Source organism: Microtus ochrogaster, chromosome 7 (genome assembly GCF_000317375.1).
Source record: "Microtus ochrogaster isolate Prairie Vole_2 chromosome 7, MicOch1.0, whole genome shotgun sequence".
NCBI lineage: Eukaryota > Metazoa > Chordata > Mammalia > Rodentia > Cricetidae > Microtus > Microtus ochrogaster.
The window spans coordinates 32,818,703-32,842,012 of record NC_022014.1 but is presented as its reverse complement, the minus strand read 5'-3'; the positions used below and the strand labels follow the sequence as shown (position 1 = coordinate 32,842,012).

The following is a 23,310-nucleotide window of genomic DNA, read 5'->3' as shown; positions in this document are numbered from 1 at the left end:
TGAAAATGATGAGTGCTCTGTGAGCAGGGCTGGCCCTGATGCTTGTATTCCCCAGAATCCACCCATGTCTTAGTAGGCGCCAGAAAACGCTGAGCGGTTGACTGTGGGCCACTAATGCCAGAGATATTAGAAAAAGTTTAAGGAGTGCTTAGACAAGGGGTTAAACGTCAAATGCTTTAAGGATCATGGCACATAAGACCAAAAAGGAAAGGGTTGGGAATTCACCACAGAAGACACATGAGCACCTAAGGAGAGCAGCCTTAGCCCCAGCAAATTCATACCCTGTGGGCAGTGAGAGCGCTGTTGCCAATCTTCCTAAGAAGCCAGAAACTGGAGTTATGTGAAGCCTCTATTGACATTATTTCCTGAAGTGTAGAGATCAAACTAAGGGCTCCATAAGTGCTAAGACTAGGTGATAGGTTGAAATCTCTTTATTATAATTTTTAAAGATTTATTTACTTAAGTTTTTGTCTGTATGGATGTTTTGCCTGCCTGCATGTCTGTGTCCAGTGCCCATGGAGTCCAGAAGAGTCTCTCTCTCTCCCTTTATCTCTTTTCCTCCCTCCCTCTCTGCCTTCTCCTTCTCTTCTCCATCTCTGTTGTTTATTTCTCAAGATGTTTTCAGCTACCTAATCATTACACATTTAAATCTGTTTTCAAAGATCCAATGGGTCAGTAAACAACTGTCTTTGGTCATTCTTCACAACAATGTGAGAATCAAAAGTCTTTTCATTTTTTAGACAAATTCTGCATACTAAACTGGTCCTGAATTTATGATCCCTGTGCCTCCACACCATGAGATTGGCATTACAGGTGGTCTAATATGCCACGTGACCTCTTCCCTTTTTGGAAGTCAAGTTTCAGAGCCTCCTGCCTCAGAAGCTATCACTGTATAACTTACAACATACTTCTGAGCACATATTCACAGGTTTCTGGTGAACTCTTCTTTCCAGAAAGCACTGCCGTGGAAGTTCCTGGTACTTAGAGTGATTGTCAGCTACACCTCAACTAAGGACAGCATGCCATAGTTAGCTTATGCTTACTCTGATGCTGGCTTTTTACTATCTTGTAATTCTTTTGCATGTTCCTATGATAAGAATATAAGCTTACGTTTCTTTTTAAAACTACAAAATACCATAAACACAGTTCATTTGAGCTGCAGAGACTCAAGGCTATAAGAAAGAGACTGGGAAACAGAGACATGCCATTGCCAATTAAATGAGCCTCAGGGATTGGAAGCCTGACAACTTCTCAGTTTCTTGTCACCAACCCTATACCTTGGCCTTGGCTTCCACACGTTGATTTAACTGAGGCTATTTCATGGAACTGAGGTGTGTTCTCTTTGTGCATGCATGTTGCATTCTGAGGGAATGCTGATGCTTGTGTCTCTGTCTGTCTGTCTCTGTGCCCAATCTTTCTGCTTGTTGATCCAAATCTCTGTTCAGAACTTCACGCCCCACCCCATGACATTTTAATGCCTCTTTAATTATGGTCTTTTGATGAATGCACTAGGGGATAAACTGTACTTTCTGTGAGTCCCCAAAAATTTATAGCTTTTTATTTTTTCATGAGTAAGATAAGTTTAGTCAGCACTTAAAATGTGCTAAGAACTTCAGTTTTATGGGTATTTTAACAACCCTAAGTAGCAGCTTTGGGAATATTAGGATAATAAGAAAAGTAATTTAATGCTGGCCCATCCTAATTGCTAGAGTAGGTCTTTCATCAATAAAAACAATATACATTTTGGATCTCCTCCATTATGTTTTAGCTCTTTGGGGACAGAATAGCTTCTTATACTTCCTCTGTTTCTTTGGTACCCTCTGCTGCGTGCCGTCCAGTATTAATGGATATTCAATGTGCTTACTGAACAAATGAGGCCAAGATTAATTTGCAGCAGCATCCTTTCCTGTTAGAGTAAGTTATGTAAGAAGAAATCAAAGAGGTGGGGTCTGTCACATAGGTCTAAAGTCAATGTGGCTGCTCCTTGGCTTCAGTCTTAAAGATCTGCCATCACTAATGGAGTATGTGGGTGAGTTCCCATGGTGCCCTAGGTTGGTAGTGCTATTTTGCTATTATTATGATTATGGGGGAAAACCCAAGGTGAAAGTTACCTTGAGGGAGAACTGGTACATTGGGTGGATCTTGCTCAGGTCATTCATTATGAAGTAGAGCAGAGATGCCCGGGCTGCTGCTGGCCGATAGTGCTCTCGGGCCTCGTTGATTTTCACTTCAGTTGATTTGGCTTCCTGGACCTGGAAACACAATAGCAGTTCATGGTTCAAACCAATCAGGACTTCAGGGAAGCAGCCTGGGCCTTCCATGTGAGGAGATACCAGTCTGCATACAGAGTGCAGTGAACTGGGGGAGGGAGGGTTAAGTGGATAGATGCTCAAAAGTCACTATGATATTCCTTAGTAGAACCCAACTGCAAAAGATTACACCCTCCTAGTTTTCCATGACAGTAAGGGTATCAGTTAAGGGTGACATACTTCCTTGAGCTGGGAAGTATGGAAAACCCTAAACCCCATGTCTAATGGGAGGATGTCTTGGAAAACCAAGAAGTGCATATCACTCTAAAGTAAAACGTGGTAGAAGTCCAGGAAGGAAGCACAGCACAATTTTCATTCTTGTGAATGTGCGTGTGCGTGTGCGTGTGCGTGTGTGTGTGTGTGTGCACATGTGTGTGTGTGTGTGTGCACATGTGTGTGTGTGTGTGTGTGTGTTTGTGATGCTGGGAGTTGATTGCAGAGTCATGCACCTGTCAGAAAGTATTTCACCACTGAGCTACAAACTTAGCCCTTTCCTTAATTTAAATGGACTAGTTATATACTGAGCCACACAGAGAATCTCCTTCAGTGGAATATTTTGTTCTCAGAGGAGTTCTTGTCTTGATAATAAGAAGAGATTTAAGTATCCAGAATATATATTTCTGTAAGATTGTGTCTCTGCACATGGTCTTTAGCTTATTTTGTCCTTATATTCCAAAATAGAATAAACCCATTGGTAACTATTCCAAAGTAGATAAACCTATTGGCTACTGGAGAGTCCGTCAGGAAAAAGCAATGATCACGATTCATGGTCTCAGATCAGATTATTAGAAGTTACAGTTGGAAATTGTGGTGGTTTGAATGAGAACGGCCCTCATAGAAAGCAGCTCATATGTTTGAATACTTGATTCCTATTGGTGGAACGGTTTAGGAAGGATTAGGAGGTGTGGTTTTGCTGGGCGAGCTGTGTCATTGACAGTGGGCCTTTTAGTTTCCAAAGTCCTTGCTATTCTCAGATAGCTGTCTCTGCCATGTGCTTGTTGATCAAGAATTCAGCTCTTGGCTACTGCTCCAGCACCATACTGGTCAGCTGACACTGTACTCCCCACCAGGTTAGACCCTCACCTCCAGGAACTGTGGGCCCCAAATTAAATGCTTTCTTTTGTAAGTTGTGTTGGTTAGGGCATTTTATCATAGCAAAAGGAAAGTTAAGTAAGACAGAAGTGGCTACCAGGAAGTGGGCTACTGCTGTGGCAGGCCTGACCATGCTGTGTTTTTGGAGGGATGTGGAAGACATCCCTCACGTGGGACTTTGGACTAGGAACGTGGTTGAACACAGTGAATGGTGCTTACTGGGCCATTTTAATAGGAACACAGAAGACAGCACTGCTGAAAGCTTAATAATCCTCTGTGGAGGCCCCAGCTCAAGAGATTTCAGAGGAAGAAGATATTAGTAACTGGACTAGAGACCACTCTTGTGAGAGTTTGATGAAGAATGGGGCTTCTTTTTGCCCCTGTACTAAGAATCTGCTTGATGCTAAATTAAAGAGTATGGAACAAAATTCACTGGCAACAGAGATTTCAAGTCAGCCGAATACTGACTCTGCCACTTGGTTTTTAGTAATCACCTTTATGAAGAATTAAAATAAAAGAGAGCAAGCAGGGCCAAAAGAAACACAACATGGTAATTTTGAAAAGAAAAAAAGCTCCAGGAGATTTAATGTTGGAGCCAATGCTTGTTCTGAAAGGATAAGAAGAGGTCTGATGTGAAATGGATTAAAGGGAGTGGTGCTCTCATTGCAAGGCCCAACCAATCCTGCAATTTGTAAAAAAGACATTGTGTGCACCAACAAATCAGAGTATGCAAATGTCAATCAAGGAGCGAGGTGGGTTCTATCCCAAGTAGGCAGAAGAACTTGGCAGCATCAGCCATGTGGTTCTGGCTTTAAGAGTCATGACGGATATAAGCATAAAGGGTATAGGATCTTCTGTGGTTCACGAAAGTTGCAGAGGCCAAGTGTGAGGTTGAAAAGTCCTTGCATTGAGACCCAGAGTGGCCACAGAGTGGAGCTGTGAAAGTGAACTGTACTGGAGATCTCAGGATGTCGGAGGTGCCAGAGCCATGGGATAGCTGCCAGGGACAGCTGCAGACAGAAGTGGAACCAGAAGAAGAGAGAAGTGTCTTGTAGTCAGCAAAACTGGAAGGGAAGAGCCACAAAAGCCCTTTGACACTGGACATACAACTACAGGGTTTTGAGTTTGCCCTGCTGGGATTCAGTTTTGCTTTGGTCCAGTGTTTCATCAGTATGCTGCATTTCCTCTCTCTTGAAATATTAATATTTATCCTGTGTGTGCCACTGTGTGTTGGAAGCATGCAATTTGCTTTTTGATTTTACAGGGGATTATAGTTGAGAGATTGCCATGCCTCTCAGAAGAAATTTTTAACTTTGGACTTTTTAAAACTGTGAATGACTGTGGGGACTTTTGAAATTAGACCAAATGCATTCTGCATTATTATGATGTGTCATAAGCTTTGTGGGCTGGGTTGGAATGTGGTGGTCTGAATGAGAATGGCCTCCATAGGCTCATAGATTTCAATTTTTGCTCCCAGTCAGTGGAAATTTTGAGATGAGGAGGTGCAGTTTTGTTGGAGGTATGTCACTAGGGTGGTTTTTTTTTTTTTTTTTTTTTTTTTTTTTTTTGAGACAGGGTTTTTTTGGGGTTTTGGAGCCTGTCCTGGAACTAGCTCTTGTAGACCAGGCTGGTCTCGAACTCACAGAGATCCGCCAGCCTCTGCCTCCCGAGTGCTGGGATTAAAGGCGTGTGCCACCACCGCCCGGCTCTAGGGTGGTTTGTAAGGTCTCAGAAACCCATGGAATTTTCCAGTAAACTCTCTCAGCTTTGTGTTTGTTGATTGGGGCACAAGCCCCAGCATCATATCTGACTGCCTACTTCCATGCTTCCTGACAAGGTTGTTATGGGTTCTAACCCTCTGGGTCCATGAGCCCCAAATCAAATGCTTTCCTTTTATGTGTTGCTTTGAGCATGGTGTTTCATCGCAGCAACAGAGAGTAACTAAGTAAGAACTGTTACCAAAGAAGACAATTAGAAGACTTCTACCCAGCACTTGGGAGTCTGAGGCAGGAAAATCACAAGATCAAGGCCAGCCTGGGCCAAACAATGAGACCTTGTCTCAAAAACAAAGACCTCTCCTAAAACCCGCCCTTCCTCCCCATCCATGCCATAAAACAAAACAACAACAACAACAAAAAAAAAAACAACCAAAAAACAAAAAAAAACAAAAGAAAAAGCAAAGAAACTTCACAAAGTTTAACACATCAAGAATTAAGGAGGATTAAACAACCTAACAACAACCATTAAATTAGTACACTTAGAAGAAGCAGTATATACTGAAGAAAGCACAATGCAAAGATCTTTCAAAAAAGAGCAGGTTTTTACCTGGGAAGGAATGGATAAGGAAGTGTGAAAATAACAGTTATTTAGATGAAATGGTGTATGAGTTAAATAGAGTTGAAAATAAAATCAGGAAACTGGGAGAAAGGTCTGAAGTGCATAAAGATACAAAGATGGGAAATTATGAACATTTATAGGAACTGGCAGGTAGGAAGAGGAACTCTAAATACATTTAACAGAAATGTGTAGAGAATAAAGAAAATGAAGGAAAGCCAATGTCGGAAGCTAAGAATTTCCCCAAATCAACAAAATATTGGAGCTTTCTTATTTGGAAGAAGTATATCTTTTAAGTATGATAAATATGGATGTAGCTTCACCATATAGTAAAATTGTAGGAAATCAATGATGACAATAAAATATCAAAAGCAATCAGAAAGCATAAGGTGCCTACAAAAGAATAGCAATTAGACTGAAAACAGACTCTTAACAGCAATAACAGCCCACAAGAAACATTATGAAAAAAGAACAAAAAATGCAAGAAAATGATTAAAATTTAAGTACTTGAAAATTGTTTTGGAAGATGCTAGATATATTGCTTAATTTTATACCTCATTAAAACATATATATTAAAGTCACATTTAAAATGAAATACATTTTATATGTAAGCAAAAAATGTTAAAGTGAAATATAGTGAGCATCTCTCAAATCTTCAAAGTCTAAGAAAAGAAGGATAAAGAAAAAGGTCAATGAAGGAGGAGCAATCTCACTCCAGTTAGAACTGCTACCACAGCTCTGACTAAGGATAGATGGAAGAGCCTTATGTAAACACGGTAGTCAGTATACTAATTTCAAAATAAAACTTCAGAAAAAAAGAGTTGGGATGGAATTACTCTGCACAGGTGAATAATGTTGATCTCAGAAGGCATGGGTCAACATAAAAATCACAATACAAGGTATGGGATACCTCCCTTTTATTCAAAGATGCCTCTGAGATCCCTCAAACAATACAGGCTATTGCTATTGCCTGTGTTACCACAACCACAGCAAAAGACCCTATTGCTGAAGATGCCATACGCTAGCTGCAAGGACATAGAAATGTTAATACAAATTAACAGAAAAATGTGTCCCTGCTGGCTAGCTTGCACAGTACTGGAAAGTTCTATGTGACTGCTGGAGAGAAAAGGTGCCAATGGTCTTACCTAGAATTTGACCCTGTGTGACGCAATGTTGACCTTCCAGGTCAGACATGTCTCCTCCTACAATAGTGGCATGACTAACCGCTTTCTGATTGGATTTGACGCCTGCTGTGTAGGAGGTATCCATGCTTGTTACTTAAATCTTAATCAAAACCCACGGACAGACAGAGAGGTTAAAGAGTTAAAACCTATTTCTATTTTACCAAATGGTCACAATAGCAAGATGCTTCCTAAATATTTATGTTTATACCCATAAACCTGGGCTGTTCTAGCCTTGGTGAGAGAAGCATCTATCAGCACGGGCAGAGATACATGGATGGTCAACAGGCTGAGAAGAAGAGATGGAGTGCTCATCCCTAAACAACACATTTATACTATACTCAAGGCTCAGAGGACATCACAGAAGAGGAGGCTGAAAGAATGTAAGTGCCAGAAGATGAGGAGTATTGTGAAATGCTGTCCTCCATACATGACACAGCTATCAGAATCATCAGATCACAGCGGCTGTGTTCACCTTCACAGGGGCTACAGAAGATCAAGCCAGCCTGATCTTGCAATAGATGGAGTAGATGATCTCTAGGTTCCTCTCCTCCCTGAGGCGCTATTGGCAGTGGGATGGTTGCTGGGGAGGAAGACTCATTCTTTATTGAAGACATGGGACACTACTAGGCTTCCCATGTTCCTGCAAACAAATCCACTCCCAGGAGCACACGGGCAGCTCTAACTTAACTTATTGGTTATCAAAATATAAAAGACATGAATTTGGAAGGGGTCTGATGGAATAGGAAGATCTGGGAGAAGTTTCAGGGCAAATGAGGGGTAGATATGTGTCTTCGTCTCTGTTATATTGCTGTGAAGAGATACCATGACCAAGGAAACTCATGAAAGAAATTATTTGATTAAGGGCTTTAAGGGTTTCCTTACAGTTCAGAGGTTTAGTCCATTATCATCATGGTGGGAGCAGGTGCCATGCAGGCAGGTACTGGAGCAGTAGCTGAGAGCTACATCTTGATCTCTAGGCAGATAGAGGGGTGGGGACTGGGCCTGGCATTGGCTTTTGAAGCCTCAAAGACCACCCCTAGTGACCTGTCTCCTCCAACAAGGCCATACCTTTTAATCCTTAAAATCCTTTCAAATAGTGCCACTCCCTTGTGACTAAGCATTTAAATGTGTGAGTCTATGGGGGTCATTCTTATTCAGACAACCACCATATGATCATATTTTAGCGTATACATGTATGAAATTCCCCAAAACAAAGGAAAAATTAAACAAAAAGTTTTAAGAAATAGTTCATTTTCTTAATGTCAATAAATTTTTTAAAGTTAAAGAACAGATGAATATTGTTGCAGAGATGTAGAAGGGGAACTTTCCTGTCCTGCTAGTAGGAACGCAGAGTACTATAGCCAAGACTGGAACACTTGAAGTTCTGTAGGTGATCTTGGTTTGGTCACTGACACCTGTTTATAACTCCAGTGCCAGAGAATCTGGTATGGTCTTCTGTCTTCTGCAGGCACTAGGAACCCATATAGTACACTACATGCACTCATAAACATACTCATACATACATACACTCATACACATAAAATAATAAATAAATATTTTTAAAGTACCATACCCAACATGGAAAACAGCAACAAACAAACAAACAAACAAAAACAATAACAACAAAACTGCCCAATTCATCTATGAACTACCACTGGGCACATGTCTAAAGAATGAAATCCATGTGTCAAGAGATAGTTTTCTACAAACAACATTCTCAATTCATAATAGCCAAGTTATAGAATCAACCAAGATGCCCGCTGACCCATGAATAAAGAAAAATCTGGTAGATATCCACAACGAAATACTATTCAGCTAAAAGTATGAGCTTCTGCTATTGGTATCAAAGTCAATGTAACTAGAAGCAACTGGGTTAGGTAAAATAAGCCAGCCACAGAAACCCAACACTTTTGTGTTTTCACTCATTTGAGAAGCTTGGAAAATGGATGACACAGAAGCCGAGAGAGGATTGGTGATCGCTAGAAGGAGGGCACAATGAGGGAGTAACAAGAGAGGGGTTTGATAAGAGATACCCCTATATCTTATAGTTCTAGCATCCTATAGTCTAGAGTCTATAACATCTATTTCAAACTCACTAGGAAGGAATGAAAGGCTGAAGAACGCACATGCAGCTTGAGATGACAATGCTAATTAAGAAGAAACTCTAAGAAAAACCCAACTACCATACGTCAATGATGCAAATAAATATAAATTGGGTAAGTTCAGTTGCTGAACCTCAGAAGAGCATTCAAAAAAACCTCATGATTTTCAGTCAGTGTCATTACAGATTTAGTTTTCAGTGCCCCCACTGCTTAGCACCGCTCATTAATCTCTACGTCTCTAGTCAAGTTTTATTCTCATTTTTCATAAATATCATAAATTTTTACCTCTCTCCCAACCTCATATCTCATCACTTCTCCCTCACTTGTAGCAGACAGGATTGACTCCTGGGTCCCCAAAGCACAGTCACATAAGGTTTTTGGTCAAAGACAGAAAGCACATATACTGGAGTCCCATAGTCAGACTGTCCATCGAGGGCCTGACTGTGCTGGCTTCTATGTAGGTACACTGTGATGTCCTCAGTGATCCATTTCTCAGAGCACACCCTTGCTGTTATACCCCCATGACTGTTTGAAGAGACAATCAGGAATGAGCTACCTTCATTCTTGCTGTCCCCATTCTCCAGTGATCTGCATCTCTCCTAGTTGCACACGTCGGCCCATAGACCAACTGTAGACTCATGTTTGCCCCTCGTGCCTTATGACGCTGGAAACTGGTCTCCATTTTTCCATGGATAACTTTCCATCTCCTCTGAAGCTGACATTCTCACCAGCTCTATTGTATTAAACATCCCCTCTCACTGCTGTGAATTCAAGGCCATTCCTTAAATGCCCATCTCCCCTTACGACCCATGCATGCTGCACGTTATAGCCCCAACCACTGTCATTGAATCTGGAATATGACAGCTGCTAAATAAATAACCATTATATGACTGAGAAGAAAAAATAAGACTCTCTGAAAGGGGTGACAAAATTGATGAGAAAGTTCCATGTGATAGGTTCACTATTTTAAAGAAAAGGTGAGGGAAGTAAGGATGAAGAGGCAGGAGAGGTCGGCAAGGCTGGTTCCACCCTCTGACCTACTCCCTCTAGGTGAGCTGGGGCTCTCTGGCCTAGGGCTGTGGACTTTCTATACTTTACAAGCATGCATGGCCCCCTCTGGAGATGGAGCAACCGCTGAGCTAGACTGGACTTCTCAGAGTTATCACAGTTTATTTCTTAGCTCAGAGTGGGAATGACCTGGCTGACTGTGACTATTCACTTGCTCCGTTTTGAACACTTTGGACTGAATGCAGGGCCTTGTGCCTATGAGGTAAATGCTCTCCTAATGAACAGCTCCACCCACCTTTTATTTATTTTTTCCATTTTGTCCCTATTTGGAAAAAAAGCCTTTCCTGTTTGGAAGAACTCCAGGAAAGGGAGGCACTCAGCACACTCGTTTGGAGACATGCTGCTCCTGTCCCCATGGCAGATGTGTGATGTCCTTATTAGAGCCAGTCTCATGATGACTGGTCTGATCTGGGCAGCAGGGAGATGCAGAAGGGCCCGTTGGAGGTTTGGTAGGAAGGGTGAAGAGTGGAGTCTCTCTTTCATCAAGTCATTCTCTAGTCTCCATGGGAAAAAGCCTGTCCAATATGCTATCCACGAAGGAAGTTATGTACTATAACTGCTTTCCCAGGATGCTATTGTCATTGAGAGCCAATATTCTGGAATGTTACCAACATTTCTCATTAGAATCAGACTTTGAGATTTTTTTTTTTTTTTTGCCAACCCCGTGGATTGTCTTAGGACACAGTCACATCTGGATTACCAATTTATACAACTTTGGGGGCTATTCCACAAACTAGGGCAATTCTCTCTGGGTACCGTTCCCTGCAGAAAAAACCATGGCCCTTATTTGCGAAATAGAAACATCAAAAGTCTTTTCTGGAAGGTGGGAGCTCTGTAACCCAGGATGAGCAGGAGTCACTCCAGGATCAGACCTGGATTTTTAAAACAACTTTAAAAATTATAATCTTCCTTTATTCTCAAGAATTTCATAGATGCATATAATGAACTTGATCATAACTACTCCCCCATTTTCTTCCTCCAATCCCCCCATATCAGTCTCAACATGTCCACCTCCCAATTTTATGTCTTTCTAGACTTTTTAGAAGGAACTTGGGAAGACGGAAACAGAAGCCAGCTTCAGGTAATGACGCAGAGGAAGTGGAGGCCAAGGAAACACAGTGCTGTACCTTATCCTCCACCTCCGCAGCGGTCTGCTTGGTGACCTCCAGGTTCTCCACCAAGGCTGTTTCTCCCAGGAAGTTCCCCGAGGCTGAAGAGAGGCGAGACAGCAGGTTGTCCTCTAAGGTTTTGAGGGTGATTTTGAATCCGTTCTGCTGCTTCGTGAGATCCGACTGTAAACAGTAAGTAAGGAGTCAAGTAGAGATGCCAAGGCAGTCTACTCTACGAGAGGGCTGAATAAGTAACTGTTGAAGGGCCGGAGCCCCTCCCTGCAGAGACAGTGAAGCAATGCTTATAACAGCAGAGTGCTTCTGAGCATGAGCAGAAGTGAGCAGGTGAGTGGGGTCTCAGCTGCAGCTGCGCAGTTGGCCATGATGAGAAATTCTGGACGTGGAAATGCAAGTAGCCTAGCCTGACACTACAGTTAAAGAGGCAACCGAATTGAGCATGCCCAGACAGCAGTCTATGAGTGCTGGCTGTACCATTTACACTGCGGTAGATGTTAGAAGGAATCCACAGGCGATCTGAAGCATATGGGGGGATGTGGGCTTGTTCTGCGCAAACACCACATCATTAACACAGGGACTGGAGCATCAGCTGCTCTGGTATCGGAGGGACTGGAGGATGTAATCCCTCACTGCTTTGGAATGGAGACCATGAGCTGGCTTATGCTCTTTCTATGTTGGTAGCCTGTGACTCCCAGTCCTGTGTCTAAGAGTTCTATGCTACACTTAGAACACAGCTAATATCACTTGAATGGAACTTGTGCACAGAGAGTCATGTCTCAGTTCTCACTTCACCAGCACTGGATGAGCAATAAAGAAGTGCTTGAAAGAAACCCACCCGCCTCACACAGTTCCAGCCAGATCCTTCCTTGAGGCTGGAGTGGGACTGGAATCTGAGGAGCTGTCAGGTCCTCTTTGCTTTGTGATCATTAGGCGTAGTATGCTAAAGCCCTGGGCACCTTTTATTTGTATCCTGGCAGTTGGGAGCTAACTTCAGATGACTCTAGCATCTTTGACCTGCGAAACCTCTTGATCCCTGTCAAGAACAACTTACATTTTAGGGCTTTTAGCCATGCCAATCCTTACTCACCCTGTTTCTTTTTTTATTTTGAAAAATTTTTAATCATGTCTATGTGTGTCTGTATGTACACATTTGTACAGGTGCCCCAAGAGGCCAGAAAGGGTCAGATCTCCTGGGGCTGGGGTTATAGATGGTTGTGAGCTATCTCACATGGGCGCTGGGGATTGAACTTGGATCCTCTACAATAGTGCTAAGCATTCCTAACTGCTGAGCCATTGCTCCAGCTTCTGTTCTGTCTTTTACAAACTCAGATCTCAGTCCAGCCTGAGGCTAGGACTTTCTGTTCTCTTCTGGAAACACTTTGTACCCGGAGGCTTTCAAATCACTTAGAAATTAGCTCAGATGCTAGCACTTCATAGAAACTTTCTGATAACTACTGCTTAAATTAGTCCCCTTAAGCTGTGCTTGCTGGTGTATGTGTGCACGTGCATGCCCTCTCTCTCTCCCTCCCTCTCTCTCTTTCTCTCTCTGACACACACACACACACACACACACACACACACACACACACACACACACACGATTCTGCCAAATGGGAGGCAGAGGCATGAGAATGGTGAGTTTCAGGTCAGTATGGCCCTCATGTCCTTGTGTTCTTTAATTTCCATATTACTTGGTTTCATTTCCAGAAAAATTCTCACTGGTAGCTAAAAAGACATTATTTCTCAGTTTGCATCTCTACTTCCCATGTTTCTCTGTTTTGCACTAAGCTCTACAGACTGCTACATGGTCTCCGCTGGGTCTTGTTTGTTGTGGACTCAGACTCCCGGGCTCTCTTGACTAATGCATGATGGGGAGAGTTGTGGGGAGCTTTGAATTTCATCTCACATATGCTGCGGAAGGCTGGTTTCCCTTTTTGACCTGTATTATCTAAGCTAATAACATTTAAAGAGAGGAAGGAAGGCATGCTCATGCTATGGGCTGAACTATGCTCCCCCAAATTTGTATGCTAAGACTCTAATCCCCCAATTGATGATATAGCAAAGTTCTTAGGTATCAAAGGGGAGCCCTTACTAGATGAGATTAATGTTCCTAGAAGAAACACAAGAGAGGGGCTCCTTGCTCCATACACGTATAATGGTTCATGTGAGCAGGCAGCTGTCAAGCCAAGAAGAAAAGCCTCATAAGGAACAGCTATGCCAGCGCCATGGTCTTTGACTCCCAGACTTCAGAACTGAAAGGGCCTAGGTTTCTGCTGTTTAAGATGCCCGACCTGTGCCTTGACCTAACACAGCCCCAGCAAGGATGGCCCTGCTTCTGTTACCCATGCTTACCTCCTTAGTTCTAATTGTCTCCTGGGAGTATGTGAGATCAGATGGCCACGTATCAGAGCCCTGAGCCAGGCCCTGCTCTTGGGGACTGGAATGCCTGGTCCCCCAGCTATCCTGATGCGGTTCTCCTCAGCTCACCACATTCTCCCTTTCCCAACTGGGTGTTCACAGGTGACTAGGTAGGGTCTGGACTCATCCAATGTCTTAAAAAACCCATTCTCTACAATTCCAGGAAAACTGCCCCCTGGCGGCAGAGCATTGCTCTCTTCCTCAGGAAATCTCGGACACACCTTCAGCTGCTCCAGGTCTGGTCGCTCCATGCTGACCACAGCGGCCAGCAGTTGGTCCTCCAGGCCATCCCTGGTCACCGTGAAGTTGATGAGGGTGGCTTGAGCCTGCAGCTCAGGCTGGTAGTGAGGGTTGGCCAGCTTGGTGTGAAGGATGAGCCGGAACCTGGGATTGAATTCACACTCCTTGTCTCCGATCTTAATGAAGCTGAAACACAAAGGCGCAAGTGAAGGTGGGGTGCCTTCAGGTAGAATTATAGATTGTTTTAAAACAAAAGCATACTCAAAGAGTATTATCATATTATAAGCATTCCTAATTATGTCTAACAACTACCTAGGGCCTTCCTTTGTCTTAATGTTGGGAGTGGGTTGGAAGGACTAAGTTTTGTCTCGGAGTCATCATGTTTCACTTTACACTGTGAAACTCGGGCACAGCTGTTCCCACTGTATTAGTATAGATTCAGATGCTATGGAAATGTCCCAGCAGATGGCAGCACAGAGTGTGGCAGAAGGGGTAGCTGCTTGCCTTTGGCAGGGAGATCTTCTTAGGCATGCCAATGGGCTTCCTTTATCTCAGCTAGAAAGAGAAGGAGTTTGATGGGCAAAAATAAACACAGAAGGGTAACTTGGGGACTGAGCAGCTGGTAAGGTTCTCGCTAAGGCTTGGATGTGGTTTGTCCCCGGTTTGTCCCCAAAGATCCATGTACTGGAAGCTTGGCCTTCCATATGATAGAATGTGTGTGTGTGAGTGTGTGTGTGTGAGCGTGCACGTGCCTGCAAGGGGGGGGGCGCTGGTGGAAGGTAGTTGGAAGGGGCTAATGCTATCTTTTGGGAGGGGGCTGGGTCTAGCAGGAGGGGACTAATCTCTGAGAGAGTAAATAAGCCTGGACCCTCCACAATGTCTTGTTCCCTGTCTCCCATGTGGGCCCCCACCTCATGTACTCCCACCACAATGCCATCTGCCATGTTTGTATGTTGTAAAAAACACTCTTGTTGGATGTAGCTGGCCAACTTTGGACTTTCTCTTTCCAAAACTGTGAAGTACACACATGAATTTTCTTAATAAACTACCGAGTCTTGAATATTTCACTCTAGTAACAGAAAACAGGTAAGAATGAGCCCAGAGTCAACCACAGCTTTGTGTCAATTAGCACTTCTACCATACGAAATGGAAACCCTTCTAATTCTCATTTTCTCATTCATATCAACCACCTCTTTCTGCTCTGTATCTGCTAAGCCTTCAAAGTCACAAAGGGCCATCACATTGGCAGGGAGCTGAGCACCAAGCCTCACAGATCTGGCTTGAATAAAATGTTTGTCTTAGAAGTCTTTCTGCTTTTGACCATTTCCCCATAGGGTTCCTTTCAAATTGTGCACTATGGCCATTAGAAAGAGGGCGAGGAACTGCAGGCTTCTAGAAGCCTCTCCAGAATCCAAGGGCAATGATATGCCCTACTGCTAGAGAAGAGGAAGGTCAGTCAACTTTGGAATGCCCCCTGACCTGAGCTGAGGGGAAGAGGTCGAGAGGGGACCTCTCCACAGCTCTACCCAGGGCAGTGGAGCAGTGCTGTGCACAGGGCTGCCGTGCATTCGAGTCTCACCGTCCTTTCTTAATGACTTCTCTCCCAAGCAGTGGTCCCAGCACAGGATCAATGGACTCCTCAAGGTTCTCAATCAGCACCACATCTCCAGCTTCCAGGGCACGCTCTATGGTCTGGAGGCAACTGGGGAACAAGTTAGGCAGTGTGAGCTCATGAATGCACGGATCTGGGGCAATGCGACAAGAACATTCTGGTGTATACACACACACACACACACACACACACACACACACACACACACACACACACACACACACACACTTTTTACATCTTTTAGAAATAGAAATGACAAAATAAAAAGGAATATGAAAATTAATCACGATCCCTCTGTCTGTTATGTACAATTCAGTGTTTACTGTGGACATCTGGCTATTTGAGTGGTCCTTTGGTACTGGGTGATTGATTTGGGGCCCCATGGAAAACAAAACCAACAAGCGCTCTATTACGCTTTACATGAAACGATGTTTACACACAATCTGCAGCCAGCCTTCCATATACTTTTATTTATAATGCTTGATTCAGAGCAACATTGGGTAATAGTAGCTGTACAGGATTATTAATGGCCAGGGAGAAATATACATGTTCAGTACAGATGTAATTGGTACCAAGTGTATGGCTCGCTCTCCATGCAACTTGTTGGTATGGAGAATTCACCACATTACATACCCAATTTTGGCTTTTATATTATTAAATTCATATGGCACTTTTGCTTTATAGTCTAATTTTTTTACATAAAATATAAGCATTTCCTCAACAAACTGAATATTCTTCCAAAGTAATTTTTAACACATGTAAAGTAAGATTCATTATACTTAAGAACAGATTTTATCCATTTTCTGAGAACACTAAAATGGCACATGGTGTATCCCTTTAGCACACAGTACAAGTTGGTACAGGCCACCAGTTAACCTGTATCCCTTTAGCTCTCAGTACAAGTTGGTACAGGCCACCAGTTAACCTGTATCCCTTTAGCTCACAGTACAAGTTGGCACAGGCCACCAGTTAACCCACAAATAGCTGCTTTTAAGTTTTACCTTAGGAGTCTGTTAGTGTTGCAGTTCTGAAGGGAAAGGCTTCCCCAACCGAAAGTGTTACCTTCTCCAGTGTGGAAGGTTTCCCCAGTGCAAGTGTTAAAGCTCTGAAAGGAAAGGCATCCTGGCAATTGGGAGCCAAGGAATACCACAAAGTCACACTGCACAGCAAACCTCTCATAAGAGATTTATTAGAAGGGAAAAATCTAGAAGGGTGGCTGCCTCTCTGCTCAGATGAGAAGCAGCCGGGAACTGAGCAGAAGGCATTGTTTATGTAGAGTTTCTTGGAAGCTGGAGCTTTCCAGGGTGTCCTGGGATTAGAGGGATATTTTGTGGATGGACCTTGGGGCAGGCTGAGGGATTGGTGGAATTCTTTGTCTGATCTTGAGGCAAGCTCAGGGATTGGTGGGATTCTGTCTCTTTGCCCTGGTCTTGGGTCAAGTCAGGGTCAAGGGGTTTCTCTTTTACCCTGGTCTTGGGGTTAAGTCAGAGTCAGGGTGTTTTTCCTTGGCCCCTTTGCCCTACAAGTCCTATACAAAAACAGGAAACATACTTTTTTTTATCTGTCTATTTTTAAAGATTTATTATTATGATCTGCATGTTGTGTATGCTTTTGTGTGAGTGAAGGCTGAAAGAAGAGGAATCAGATCCCTTGGTACTGGAGTTACAGATGATAAGTGAGCTGTGGGTGCTGGGAATTGAACTTGGGTCCTCTGGAAGACCAGCAAAGCCTCTCCAGTCTTCCTAAACATTCATAAATAACTTTTATTAAATTGTTAACAACTAAGGGATTACTTCAGAAAAATCTTGTGAAAAAGAGACTTTGGGTCTGGTGAGATGGCTCAGTGGATGAAATCACCTTCCATCAATGACAGACTGAGTTTGATTCCTGTAAACTGTAAGACCCTCAAGGAGCATGAGTGGTCAGGCCCCTCCCCCGAGGCCCTCCAACTGTCAGGTTCTACCCACAGAACACTCTACATGCCCTAATGGCCATGTAATCTCTGCCCTACAGAGTAAAAAGCCCAACCTCAGGACTTGAAATCCCACCAATCCCCACCCTAGATAGCTCCATCCTGGAAAGCTCCAACCCTAAGAAACATTATATAAACCCTGTCTTCTGTTTATTTCTCTACTGCTTCTTGCCTGAGCAGAGGCAGCCACCCTCCTGGATTCCGATCTCTCTATAAATCTCTTGTGTGAAGTTTGTTGTACAGTCACACACTTTGTGTGACTTTGTATTATTCCTTGACTCCCAGTTGCCAGGAGACCTTTCCCTTTGGAGCTGTAACAATTTGGGGAAGCCTTCCTCCACCAGAGCAGAGCTGTAACACTTGCCGTGGGATGTCCTTCCCCGAGAGCTGTACCGCTTTCGAGAAGTGTTTCCCCTCAGAGCTGTAACGCTTACAGAACCCACATAGAAAAAGGAGAGAACTGACTCCTGCAAGTTGTCCTTTGACCTCCACAACATGTGCTGTGGCCCATTCACCCCCAGCTCCAAGTAACTAAATATCAAAACCAAAAACTCCAAAAGGGATGCCAACTCTTAGGACTGGGAGGTTTTAAAGGGAGGTGTATGATGTGCTTTCTGTATCTGAGCCATAGAGACAGGCTGGGTCTCTTTTGTGCTGAGGGTTTCTGGAGTTCCTAGTTTGAGAAAAATATTCTAAATTTAATATTACAACTCTACCATGGGGCCCCCATTTAGATGGTATTTTAAGCACGACAGATCAAAATGATTGTATAAAATGCAGAAATGGCAACAGGTCACTCCAAACTGAGCAGGGAATCATCAGAAATATCCACTTCTATTGGGTGACCAGAGCCAAGCTAAGACAAGTATTATCTCAGACAGGATTCCTTCAGAGTGTGTATTCAAGGTACATCAAGGACTTCATGAAAAGCTGGGCTGTGGCTCAGCTGACGGAGTGTTTGCTTAGCATGCATGAAGCGGTGGGTTTCATCTCCACTACCACATAAACTTGGCTTTGGGGTTTACACCTGTAGTCCTAGCTTTGGAGCAGTGGAGTGAGGAGAATCAGAAGTTCAAGGTCAGCCTGGGCTATCTAAGACCCTCTCTCAAGAAGAGAAAATAACCCCATTCATAATGATCATCCCATCCTCATCTGACATCACACCAGACAAAGCAATAATCTTGTGAAAGGTTCCCAATTGTGAGCATCTTTCCAGGCCAGTTAAAAGCATGTTCAGAGTGTCTTTCCACATCCACCAGTTTTGAGGGGACTGGAGTCTGGTTTGTGTGACCATGCAGATCAAAGCAGGGCTGCATTGCTGCACTGTGTGTCTGCAGACTGAAGACAACAGGAGATGATGGTGAAGCAGAGCTGAAGGTCCACCTACCCCTTTGACCACACCTTCGCTCTGACACTGAGGCTTTGCTAGTTTCAAAGGTGACAGAGCCAATGATGCCAGTATTATCTGCAGACCATCTGGGGTACTTTATATACATGACAGGATCTGTTTGCTTTCTGTTGCTTGGACCGAAGACAGCGATTCAGACGGTCAAGAAAACTCATCTTGTCCCATCTTTCCAGAGAATTTTAGAACTAGCACATTGACCTGGAAACAAAACACACTCAAAACACAGGCAAGACAGCACCTTTCACACCTGGTCCCTCAGAAGAAACCCCTGGTAACTAACTGTAAAGACCCCATGGACCACAGTTTAGGATGGTCTGGCTATTATTAGACTTCCATGGCTCTCCTTTTGGGGCACTGTCTTCTGTGACTGTCATTGGCTCCTGGCCCTCTTCCCCTATAGGCACTTTTCCAGGTGAATACCTTCCCATAGCTGTGGGACAACCCAGCAAGTCATTTTTTTTTCTTCCAAAGGAAAAGGGAACAGATCCATGGGAGTGCTTGGAGCTGCTGTCAGGACTCAGTTTCTTCCCGTCCATTCTTACAGGTATAGAAGCACTTTGCTGCCACTCTGGGGCGAGGGGCCAGCCTTGCATTAGGCCATTTTTCATTTCTCGTGACACGACCTCAGCCTGTGACTTCCCATTTATCACTGCCAGTCCCGTCTGTGGGCAAAGGCTCCCCGTCTGTGATCTTTTCTTAAGGCCACATAATCGTCTGTTCTAGTCACTTCCCCCTGACATTTGTTTCTGCCAGGCAGATCCAAGGGGAGGCTCTTCTGTCAATCCATGCCTCCCTCATGCCTTGTGTTCTCTGATGCAGTGAGGATGGAGTGATAGGTGCCAGTCAAGGTGGTCTCCATGGATCTCAGCATGAGCCTGCCGGCGCATGTTAAACATCATGAAAGTCACGATGTAGCGGGAGGAGAAGCTGATGCTTACTGAGCTGTCAAGCCAGGTCATAGATTAGCACTGTGCCTGTCAGTCTCCAGAAGAGTCCCATGGGAACTGGAAGCAAAGCCTAGGAGCCCAAGAGCCAGGCTGAACAGAGTGAACCTACTACAACGACCAGGTTGCCCTCCTCCATCAAGAGCCAGTCCTGGTTGCTGCTTGGTTGCTGCTGGCCTGCACTTGGTGTGCCTCCAGGCTTGATCTGGACCAAGGGAAAAAGGGTCCTTTCTAGTGCATGGGTATAGTCCACCAGGAGAAGTCTGTGGGGAGGAGCTTAAGGCAGCTGGTTAGGTTGCAATCATAGTCCCCAACCAGAGGGAGCTGAAGGCCCATGCTCAGTCTGTGTCTTAGTCAATGCTCTATTTCTGTGAAGAGACACCATGATCACAGCAACTTTTACAGAGGAAAAAGCATTTAATTGGAACTGCCTTACAGTTCAGAGGTTTAATTCGTTATCATCATAATGGGAAGCATGGCGGCATGCAGGCTAACATGGTGCTGGAGAGGTAGCTGAGAGTCCTACATCCATATCAGTAGAGAACAGAAAGAGAGAGTGAGCCACCGGGTCTGGCTTGAACTTCTGAAACCTCAAAGCCCACCCTCAGTGGCACACTTCCTCCAATAAGACCACACCTACTCCAACAAGGTCATATGTCCTAATCCTTCAAGTAATGCTCCTCCCTATGAGTCTATGGAGGCCATCCTCACTCAAACTTCCACATTCCACCCCCTGATCTCCATAGGCTTGCAGCCATATTATAATGCATTTAGTCCAATTTCAAAAGTTCCTACAGTCTCAAAATGGCTTAAAAGTACACAGTTCAAAGTCTCTGCTATTCAGGGCAGTCTCTTAACTATAACCTCCTGTAAAAATCAAATGAAAAAGGAGATCACATACTTTCAAAATACAATGGCACAGGATAAACATTACCACTCCAAAAGGGAGGAAAGGGAGCAGGGTGAGGAAATACTGAACCAAAGCAAGACCAAAAACCACTGGTGGAAACTCCAAACCCTGGGTCTCCATGTCTGATGTCAAAGCTTAGGATATGTGGCCTTGTTGGAGTGGGTGTGGCTTATTGGAGGATGTGCATCACTGGGGGTAGGCTTTGAGATTTCAGATGCTCAAGCCAGGCCCAGTGGCTCACATTCTCTTCCTGGTGCCTGCTGATCCAGATGTAGGTATATAATATTTGTACGTCCTTGTGGGGTATAGGGTGATGATTTGATTCATGTATATCTTATGCAATGGTCAAGGTAAACAGGGTTTCTGGCTTCCTTAAACACCATTTCTTTGTGTTGGAGAACCATTGAATTCTTCTCTTCCTATGAAATGTATACTAAGTTATAACTACAATCATTCTATTGACCACACGATTCCTAAAGAGAAAGAGTACAGAGCTGGTACCCAAGTATCTTGCTGAAATACTTCCTAAACTGAGAGGGAAACGTGCAAGAAATAAGGAGGGTTACCTGATGGAGAGATCAGAAGAGAAAAAGAAAATCCCCTAGGGCTTAAGTCTGCTCCATGCAGCGTTTCCTTCTTAGACAAATGGCAACAGTGTCACCTTGTGTATCCATTCACCTACCCCTTCTGGCCAATCTGGGTGACTCGGAGCTCTTCTCCATACTTGTTCTTGATCCATTTGATGCCCTGCAGTTGAGGGTCGACCATGAGCGGCCAGCGCTCACAGTTGATGAGGATGGTAGCATTTTCCATGGACATGCGGTCTGCAGGGAGGCCCTCATTCTGCCAGGCAGCCACAGCAGCATCATCGGTCAGCATCCTCAGGGGGTCCAAGGTTGAGGTGGTTGGGATGGGAACCTGATGAAGAGATGACAGGCACACTCTGAGTGGAAAACCCCACCTCTGTTGGGGAGAATCCATAGTATCTTACTACATAACATAACCTCTTTGAAAGCAAGATCAACATGCCTCTGAAGAGTGCTGTCCTGGCTGTGTAATTGCTACTGAAAGCATCTTGATAGATGATCTATCCTGAAACCAACTCTTCGCTTCTCAGTGTCTTCATTGTCTTCATCTTAAACCCCTTCTATGGCTCATTTATGTCTTTAAAAAAATGACTCGTTGAATGTGAATGCATGTGCATGTACGTGTGTGAGTGTGCATGTACCATGACGTGCGTGTGGAAGTTCAGAGTATAATTTGAGGGAACTGGTTCTCTCCCTCTACTATGTGGTCTAATTCAAATAGTTCATCTGGGAGAGCGAGCTATCTTGCCAGTCTGATTTATATCTTCATTTATACAATCCATAATCATGTAGACATTTACTTCTCTGCTATTTTTCTGTTTCTCAGGTCAGTTTCCCGGTGGCATAATTGGCACACACAGACCGCTTTCTCCTCTCACCTAGGGCTGAGGAAGCTTCCTTGCCCCTACCTACATCAATCTTCCTTCCTCAAGACTGTTCACAAGGCCCTCCTGGCAAGCACACCTGCTGGGGCTTGCTGGAGAGCACACTCAAGCCCGGAGAACTCCACCCACGTTCCTCTGTGTACCCTCAGAGCTGGAACATTCTTTCTGTTGTTCTATTTTGGTCTCTCCCAGTTCATCCAATTCTTCTGTAAGCAATATTTTCCACTGACTTACATATCTTTAAAAAGTGGTAAACTCTATATAGTGTAAAATGAAACATCGTAAGTTTCGTGGAGGATAGCACATTCTCAGTATTATACGGTCTTCAACCCGATCAATCTACTCCCAGGTATTTTCATGACCTCTCATGCTCATTAAACAATCCCTCCCCTGTGTGTCTCCACCCCAAGCTCCTGGCAATTCCTAATATGCTTTCTGTCTCTATAGATTTTCTTATTTTGGATATTTAATAAAAATGGAATCATACAAGATGTGACCTTTTGTGTCTAGCCATTTCCATTTAGTATAATGGTTTTGAGGTTTGGACTTTATACCCTTTTAATTTTTGATTCAACTGTCTTTGCAATTTGCTTTGTGTAGCTATCTCTGGAAGGCTGTGTAACCCTTTTTAAACTCCTCTTCCTTTAGGCATGTTCAAGTGGCAGTCCTTTGGCCACATGATCCCCAGGACGAAAGTGAATGTTGTTTCACAAAAATCATTGACTTACTTAAAACACTATGATATTTTTTGTGAGTCATTGGAAACTTAATCACATGGTTCTAGAGTATGAAATTTACAGGTGAGAACATCATGCCACAATTAAAACAAGTTTAAATGAAGGAAAGAGAAGGCACACGCTATAGCATCATGTAATCTCTCTCTCTCTCTCTCTCTCTCTCTCTCTCTCTCTCTCTCTCTCTCCAACATCTTAACTACATAGCTCAGGCTGATCTTGAACTCATAATCCTATCATTTCAGCATCCTGACTGCTGTAATTACATATACATTACATATATATGACATTTGAAATACATTTCTGGAGCACCCCTCTCCAACCCTGCCCTGCTCTATGCTAGGACCAGTGCTCAAGAACAGTTTTAAGCTCCTACTCTAAGGCT

At 43.7% G+C, this 23,310-nt stretch overlaps 1 protein-coding gene across 1 annotated transcript in view; it reads right to left on the bottom strand.

Annotated features, from left to right (window-relative positions):
• Dnah9 (dynein axonemal heavy chain 9) overlaps positions 1-23,310 on the bottom strand; it is a 333,793-nt gene that overhangs the window by 55,849 nt on the left and 254,634 nt on the right. The window contains exons 53-57 of the mRNA XM_005349858.2: positions 21,403-21,638; positions 15,454-15,576; positions 13,856-14,060; positions 11,217-11,381; positions 2,112-2,252 (exon numbers count right to left, since the gene is read on the bottom strand). Coding sequence (XP_005349915.1) covers positions 2,112-2,252; positions 11,217-11,381; positions 13,856-14,060; positions 15,454-15,576; positions 21,403-21,638 — 870 coding nt within the window. The remainder of the gene's footprint in view (positions 1-2,111; positions 2,253-11,216; positions 11,382-13,855; positions 14,061-15,453; positions 15,577-21,402; positions 21,639-23,310) is intronic.